At 32.0% G+C, this 9,041-nt stretch overlaps 1 protein-coding gene across 1 annotated transcript; it reads left to right on the forward strand.

Moving 5' to 3' along the window:
* The first annotated feature begins 2,776 nt into the window (after window positions 1-2,776).
* LOC145031387 (protein LEAD-SENSITIVE 1-like) lies at window positions 2,777-4,070 on the forward strand. The gene is made up of 3 exons (XM_078979930.1): window positions 2,777-2,933; window positions 3,025-3,098; window positions 3,333-4,070. The coding sequence occupies exons 1-3, from the start codon at window positions 2,914-2,916 to the stop codon at window positions 3,902-3,904; spliced, it is 666 nt and encodes a 221-aa protein (XP_078836056.1). The 5' UTR covers window positions 2,777-2,913; the 3' UTR covers window positions 3,905-4,070.
* The last annotated feature ends 4,971 nt before the right edge of the window (window positions 4,071-9,041 follow it).

Raw genomic sequence — 9,041 nt, forward strand, 5'->3', positions numbered from 1 at the left:
GTTAATAATACACATAAATACATTTAATTTAAAAAATATTAAAGACATTTTATAAAGGTGAAGATTGAGCGGATGGTAATGCTTTAAGCATTGAAATCATGAATGTCTATTTGTATATTCTAACTTTGTATATCGTCATTTCACATTTATTATTATTGTTTTTCATTCAGAATATTAATATTTAACAATTTAAAAAAAAAAAAAAACTACTGATTTTTCAAATTGTTTACAAATAGTGAGCGTGTGATATACGTGTATGGCTTGTGTGTAAGTATTTGAATTACCAACATGTGTGTTGCTCTTTTTCATTACTTTATCCTTGTGGTTTTATTTTTGGAAACGTAGCAGATATTGTGTGATAAAGCAAAACAAGTCATATTACTTTCTGTTAAACAAGATATTTTAATTAATATTTTCGAATTTTGATATGGGTCACCAATGTAAATATTTATTGTGGATATGTTGGATTTGAAAAGAAATCATTCTACCTTAAGAAATTTTATATACAAAATGAGAAATCCTTTTATCTTAAACTATTTATACACAATTTTACAAATAGACAACTTCTTTTAAATTGTTAAGTGTTACTATTTTGAATTGAAAACAATAATAAGAAATGTGAAATGATCATATACAAAGTGAGGACATACAAACAATATTCATGATTTCAATGTTTAAAGCATTAACATCACCACCACCTTCATCTTTAAATAATTTCTTTAATATTTTTTATTTAAGTGTATTTATATATACTATTAAAAATATTAATAATAATGAATTTAAAAATTAGTATACTTGTTTATATTTTTAATGATAATAATAATAATAATAATAATAATAATAATAATAATAATAATAATAATAATAATAATAAGATTTTTGTTTGCAGAAAAATCCAAATATTTTTTTTACAGAAAAGTCTCTATATTTTGGATCATTTTGTGAAATAGTCCCAATATTTTGGATCAGTTTATGAAATAGTCCCAAATTAATTTGTTGTCGGTTCCAACCAGTCAAAAATTGTCAAAATGCATAATTTTGCCGGTTTTTAGGACTTTTTCGTAAACAAAAATTAGTTTAGGACTAAAACGTAAACCGGACCAAAATTTTAGGACTTTATTGGAGATTTTCCTTTCAATTATATTTAATTCAATAATATATGTTAATCACTTTCTATAAATAAGTGAATTTGATTGACCCACATTTATGCATACAATAATACAATATATATACTTTAAACAAAATAATCTAAGCCTATATATATCTAGAGGTTGGATTATATATATATATATATATATATATATATATATATATATATATATATATATATATATATATATATATATATATATATATATATATATATATATATATATATATATATATAATCCAACCTCTAGATATTCCATATTAGTTACTAACCAAAACTATGTTGAAAAAAAACATTTGCCTCAACCTCACCGTTTGGTACTAATTGCAACCAAATATTACATTGTGTATATAACTAACTCAACCTCACTGTTTGGTACTAATTACAACCAAATATTACAGTGTGTATATAAGTAACTGCTAATTTTCTTTAATAATAACACATAAAAATATATTTTATCAAAATACAAAAACTGTTATTATATATTTGTCCCTAAACAAGCATGTTTTGGTTAGGGTAAGTTTTATTTGGATTTTCATCCTTTCATGTTCTTTATTTCATAAAACATGCTAACTATTTATTTATTTATTTATTTATTTATTATTATTATTATTATTATTATTATTATACTTTTTGTAGATTTTCTATTTTATTGGATTTGGATTATTCTGTCTTGAATTGTTGCCCAACATTGAAGGGGTAAAACAGGAAATAAGAATTGGTTTGCTTCAGTCTTATCTGATCGTGATTATTATTATTATTTTTTTTAATTTTAGTTATCAAGCTGTATTTATTGATTGTATACTCGAGAGTAGTTACATCTTTTCTGTGATAATGGATTGTAATCTATTCGAACACTTTCTAACCACCGCAATACGGGATCCTTCCTTAATTTTTCTCTAAATTCGAAGAACTCTTGAAATTAGAAACTCGGTGCGAGTGCACCACTAACAAACCGGCAAGGATATGACGTATTTTTGTTGTTGAGAAAGTAGATTTGTCTATGTTTTAGTTGCAGGTGGGGCCAATGTATATATTTTTTAAATTAATTAAAGACATATAATAAATTAATTAGAAAAGATAGAAAAGTCATTTAACCATATAAAAAGAAATTAAAAAGGATAGAAAATTCATTTCAAATAGGAAAATTTACAGAAAAATTCTAAACTTTTAAAAAATATTTAAATAAAATCCTAAGACTTTTTTTTAATATTAAAATTCTAATGTTTTGAGAAAATTATATAATCTATCATTTGATATTCAAATATAAAGAAAAGTTTTTGTGGTTAATTTGGAAAAAATGTTAAATAATTGGGATTTTTCTGTTTGAAAATTTTTTTTAGAATTTTATTGAAATATTTTATAAAATTTTGAAACTTTTCTACAGATTTTTGAAACCAAACAAAAAAAAAAGTCTAAAGACTATACGGCTAAAAAAGAAAAGGTTGAACTAGGCATGAAATTATTAAAAAAACCTGTTGTAAGAATATTAATAACAAAAATACTTAAAATATGGCACCTGAACCTTGCAACATGCAATAAAGATTTAAAATAACAACTAAACGTTTCTTCGAAAAAATATCAATCATACATATATCTTAATTCAAAAAAGTAAATATTAATATTTGCCTTCCATTAAATTAGGAACGGTATAAATTATAGCAAATCAAAACAGTCGCCATACTTTTGCTCTCGTAATAGAACCTAAAATACATAAACTTCAAGGGGTTTCATCATCATCAATCATCATTTACAGTTGAAAGATGGGGCTACTCTCGAACAGGTAAATAGTTTTTTCGATAACTTTCAGTTTTTGCTTCACATCATTATGTGTGCGAATTATTTGTTGAAGAAACTTGATTTTCGCAATGCAGATTGGATAAAAAGAATCTGAAACCAGGAGATCATATATATTCATGGCGTCATGCATATATTTATGCGCATCACGGTTTTACTCTCTTTTTTACTGCTTCTTTTTCTTTCTTCATCAATCTTTCTTTAAAATCATGTTTATCAAACAGACGCCAGACTTAATATATGCGTTATTTCGTCTAGTTAATCACAAACCCTACTTTCCAATATCTTTTTCTTCCTTCCGTATTTGATTCTCTTTTACACAAACATGTTTTGTTTATGTGATGTTCATTTGATTATTTGTTTAACGAATCGCGTTTTTTCACAGGTGTCTATCTGGGAGATGATAAAGTCGTTCATTTCACGAGGCTAGGTCAAGAAGTAGGAACAGGAACAGGTCTTGATGTCCTCATTATTAGCTCAATGCCACCACCACGTCTAGTCACATGTCCTACGTGTAATCATACCGATATTAGCAACGGAATTATCACCTCTTGTCTCAACTGCTTCCTTAATGGTGGACTACTCTACCGTTTTGAATACTCAGTCAACCCTGTCGTGTTTCTTGCAAATCCTCGTGGTGGTACCTGTACTCTCGCCGCCTCAGACCCACCGGAAACTGTCATCCACCGAGCGAATTACCTTGTTAAGAATGGGTTTGGTTGCTATAATATTTTAAAGAACAATTGTATACACTTTGCGATATATTGCAAAACGGGGCGTCTTGTTTCGGACAAAAAGACAATGAGTCCAAGTAGACTGATGGCTTCGATCATTGGTCAACCCCTGGAGGCTGTCTTTTCTTCAAGTCTTAAGCTTGCGAAGGCATCGGGTGTGGCTCCATATTGTGTTAATCGATATGTTGATGATATTGGTAAGAAGAGCGATGTCGTTAGCTAGTATTGGTGGTTGTTCTTTTGTTGTGTCTTGTTTTTCCTGTTTTCATAAAGACCTGCTCCCATGCTAAATTGTTAACTTAATGAATAAAAGCAATTGCTTGATGTTTTTCGTATACAAAACAATTGTAAAAAGAGATTTTATTGAGAAATTTATAGTTTGAATTTGAGTTTGTGTACAAATGTGGTACGAAAAACGTAACAAATGAAGTCGGACTAGACTTCACTTAGTTTTCTACAATTTGTTAGTTCTACTAGCTCCTACATTTTTGAACGATAGAGTTATACATAGTAATTCGTATTGATTTTCACGACAAGAAATATTAGCAATCAAGCCTCGTTTAGAGCAAGGGCAAGTTGGGCATTGAACACGGCCCGCAATTTTCAGGTGCCTATTTTTTTTAAATAGAATATATAATTTTTAGCCCAATCCAAATCAAACCAATCCATGACCATCAACATCAATACGAGAGAAGGCACAACTGCACAAGGCAACATTGAGTATGTCGACATTCAACGAACATAAGCCAAAAACATCAAGTAGCACTTAGTAGGGCAGGCCAACAACAACTTCGCCACATTGACTCAACTTTCAGCAATCGCCAATCAGCAAGACAACAACCACAACTATCGATTAGACGATTATTTAATTATCTTATCTCTTACAGTTCTGCTAATCACTAATCAGGTAATATTGTAATAGTTATTAGTCTAATAGATTATGATTTATGAGAAACTGAGGATTTTCAGTTTATAATTGTCAGTTGCATACTTGAATGATTCATAGATTATCGGTTTAATAATTTATTATCACTATAGAAATCAGTTTAATAGAAATATTGAATCATGAATGAATGAAATCTTATCAGTTTCTCAAATTCATAGATCATAGAAGAAATCAGTTTAGTAGTTTATTATCACTAATCAGATTATGAAATTCTAATTTTATTCTGAAATATGATTCAATCAGATTATAATGAATGATTCTTATTTTTGAAACAGATTATTACAATTGGAACCTGAAATTAAATTATGAGAATGAGATTATTTATTAATGTAATTATGTTTATTTTATAATTATTTATTAGAAATTCAGAATTCAGAAATCATGAGTGTTTAAAGAATCAAATATCACTTTACCATATTATGGTTACCAGATTATGTTCATTATAAGTTTTTCTTTTAATCAGAATTAGGTTACTTGATTATCAGATTTTCAAATTATGTTTATGTAATTTAATTTGTTACATGTTAAGGCCTAAGGGCTTTTTTTTATCCGCCTCGTCCTGGATATTTGAATCCTTAGAACCGGCCCTGCTAGCAATAATTGCGATGTTGTTGGCGGCAACAACCACTATTAACAGTAACACCAAAGATACATGTAATTATTGGGTTGAAATCTCTTATGCAACGTTTGATACCAACCGGAGTTAGAGAGTTTTTAACCAAAGAAACTTATACACCAATTGTAGACCTTTATATGTTATTCAAGAAACTTTGCCCCAATTTAACACTAACATTGGAGATATGAGGAAAGAAAAAGAAGACATTAATATTATAATCTTGTGCAAGTTAAAACTGATTTATCCTCCAACGTTTTGTTTTTGTTTTCTTGACATTATGATTCATTTAGTTTTGCATCTACATGATAAAGCACTTGTTGGAGGTCCGGTATGTATGAGATGGATGTATCCGTTAGAAAGATACATGAAAAAACTAAAAACTATGTCAAAAATAAGACAAACCGAAAGGTTCTATAGTTTAAGGTTATATTTATGCAAAAGCTTTATCAATTTGTTTGATGTACCTTCGAGATGTGCATACTCAATTAAATCGTCTTGAAAGAAAAGCGGATATCGTCATTGAAAACATAAAGTTTTGGGTGTTTGAGTTGTATTGTTGACCGACCAGTGCATCGCAAATCAAACATTTGGATCTAAGGAAAAAACGTAATATAGAATGGTTTGTACCGACTAGTTGTAAAAATGTTAGATATTACTTCAAGTAAGTGTTCTTATCTTTAACTTTCGTTATCTACTATTACTTCTTTTTCCATTCACTAATCCGATATATTTTTGTCATCAACGTAGTAAATTTAAATTTGAATGTCCAGAAAGTGATGAAAAAACCAAATTTCCTAACTAGTTTCTTGAAAAGGTAATACCGTAATACTAATTAACAAAGAAAAATGTTTGAATAATTCTAACGAATCAAGAATACACAACAAATAATAATTTATATTTTCTACTTTTATCATATGAAAATAGAAAACACTCCAAATTTCCACAAAGAGTTGGCGGCCCTTTCAATGGGTTCATAAATAAACGTTTATACCTATACCGCTTGCATACTCAACGGTGTTAGGTTTATGGTACTTAGTCGTGACGTACAACACACAACACAAAACTCTGGGTTCTAGCGATGGGTACGAATGGAGATAAATATTATGTCCGGTTAATTGGAAGAGATTATAGAGTTGTAGTATACACATGGTTTATTCAAATGTACTATTTCGACGTAAGTGGTTCGATACTTGAACAAGGGTTATTTTTGATAATAATTTCACTAGTTTCAATATAGAATACGAAGCTTGCCAAGATGATCAACTGATATATGTTCCGCAAGCCAAACAAGTGTTCTACATTCGAGAGCCTTTTAGAAGAAACCAAAACCATAACCATCGGTTTGTCGTCGAGAATATCAGTCATCGAAGAATTTAGGATTTACCATTGAACGATGGTCATGTCCAAAATGTTTACAATGACTTTGTACAAATTATTGATAATGGTTCAGCCAAAGATGTTGACAATGTCGACATACCTCAAAATAACTCTTCATTTAAATCTATACTTATAATTGACTTTGGCCAGTACTTTCAAAACAATGTCAATAGAGTTCAAAACAATGTTGATTATAATAGTAAGGATGAAAGTGAGAGTGAAGTACATCTGCTAAATGGAAGACTAGATGATGTATCTGAAGGAGAGACTGAGTTTTATGAGAACGTTCATGATTAGGATATTGAAGAAGACATTGAAGTATACTACGGAGAGTCAGATTAAAAAATTCTTATGTAATAGAAAACTTTATATGTATATGTTTATTTGTAATACTGTAACACCCATAAAAATCAAGTCATTTAAAACTTTTTCAAACATTCAAAAGCAATTAGTTATTACAAAATGTTTTCAAAATAGTTTAATATCAGAGTCTCTCAGAAACATAGTCATAAAATGTGAGGAGCTATACGATCAGCCGGAGCCAGTAAGTAGAACCCAAAATACCATACGGTTATTTGATATTATGATATGTTAGAAGAACATGCTAGTATTAGGCTAGAGATCTTCAGGAATTGCATGATAAAATTGTCTGATTACATGATGCCTGATAGCCTAGAGTTTTGTTACATGAAATTGACATCATTACTATAGTTGCTTGTGTATGCATCACGGCTGTACATAATTATGATCTTATAGCCTAAGAATGTTTGGTTTAGCCTAATTTCCTATTCTTGTTTGATGAAGGGCTTAAGATAGGATCAGATTTTCGAAAGTCTATGGGGTCCAACGTTATGTATGGTTAGCATACACGAGTGCTGCAGGGTTGGTGGAAGTTTCATGGGTGGGTTGTGTGAGGCTTGTAGGCCAGTTATGAGATATTTAGCATTCCTCTAGGAGTGAGGATTGAGCGCTCGCCATGTTATGTACACATTTAGGGTGTTGTGATGATACTTAAGACAAATATGGGTAGGTGTGGAAGGTAGTATGGGCTCGTACTACTGAAAGCACATGACCTATACACGTATCAAGGAAGTCATAACCCCTAGGGTTTAGTTGGGAGTTGGTTCCCTATCATCATATGGGTTTTCAGAGATCTTTATGGTGTATTATCAGAATGATGGTTGCGAGACGTCTTGAGACCGGGTCCGGATCAAGACCGGGAGCTGGCAGCCAAGATAGGCCTGTATTGTCAGAGGATCGTGTCAGTGAGATCACCCGGGAGGAGGTGTTCGAGATTGTTCGAGGACAGTAACCGAAGGTGCTTGGGTCTATTAATACCGCCATGTTTGATCATTTCGATGAGCGTTATGCAACCCTTGCTAAGACGACTACCGCAGCAGCTACAACAGCTGTAACGATGATAGAGGGTAGAAGTTCGTCGAGCTTTCCAGTACCGAGACTTGTTAATGGGACATATTCTTATGAGATGAGGGCTACAGTTACTTGGGACCAGGGAGATATTCGGTACTCATTACATTTCGCGGGTTGAGCGGGGGAGGCTAGCACAGGAGTTTATGGATTTGAGGCTTCAGGTGTTTTGCTCGAGGCCGGAATGCGAGTCACGGGGACTTAGGAAAGGAGTGATGATTATGATCAGCGCGAGTTTTGTAGCTGGGAGTATAAGGGTCGATTGATGGATTGGAATGTTGTTTTATCGGGCAAGGAACGTGCCCTTTCAGTTTTCCGTGTGCAAAGGAGTAAGCAGGCTTGTGACCTTCGGAGTTAGGTTGTATTTGCGGCTCGGGGACTGTTGGTCGTAGTGGTCGACGACAACATGTTAGCGCTCGTATACACAATTAGGATGATGTAGCACGAGTTTCCTAGCGATGTGAACAAAATCTGCATTCTCAGGAGGTAGGAAGGCCAGGTGTCAGGCTATATTTATATTATGAGCAAGGAAGGTATGTCTGGATCGTAAATCAGTGGTTGCATATGCTTTGAAAGGAGGTAGGAAGGCCAGGTTTCAGGCTAGCTGGAATCTAGATTTCTCTTGGGGTTCGTTTGATTCGTATCTAGAGGATTATTCTGCATAGGTTATTCATTCAATGGTTGAGTATGATGATACCTGGTTAGTACAGTTAATTTATGTTTTGGTTTCACACTAGTGGGTGGTGTTTGGTGTTCTAAGTGGGGGAGAATTGGGAATTCTCAGTTTGAGCGTCATCCATTGAAGGTTTTGTTTGTTGTTATTCAGGTTATGGTTTCCAGAATGGTCGGACAGGCGTTAATCGGTGAACCTCTCAGGAAGCAGGAATTCTCCGAAGGAATTCAAGAGGCGACAGTTGAAAAGCTAGGAGTGTACCCAAGTTCCATAGCTTTTGTTCCACTATCCCGATCATGATTTTGCTACCCCCAGAGGGA

Source organism: Lactuca saligna, chromosome 2 (assembly GCF_052625555.1).
Source record: "Lactuca saligna cultivar CGN05327 chromosome 2, ASM5262555v1, whole genome shotgun sequence".
In the NCBI taxonomy this organism is placed as follows: Eukaryota; Viridiplantae; Streptophyta; class Magnoliopsida; order Asterales; family Asteraceae; genus Lactuca; species Lactuca saligna.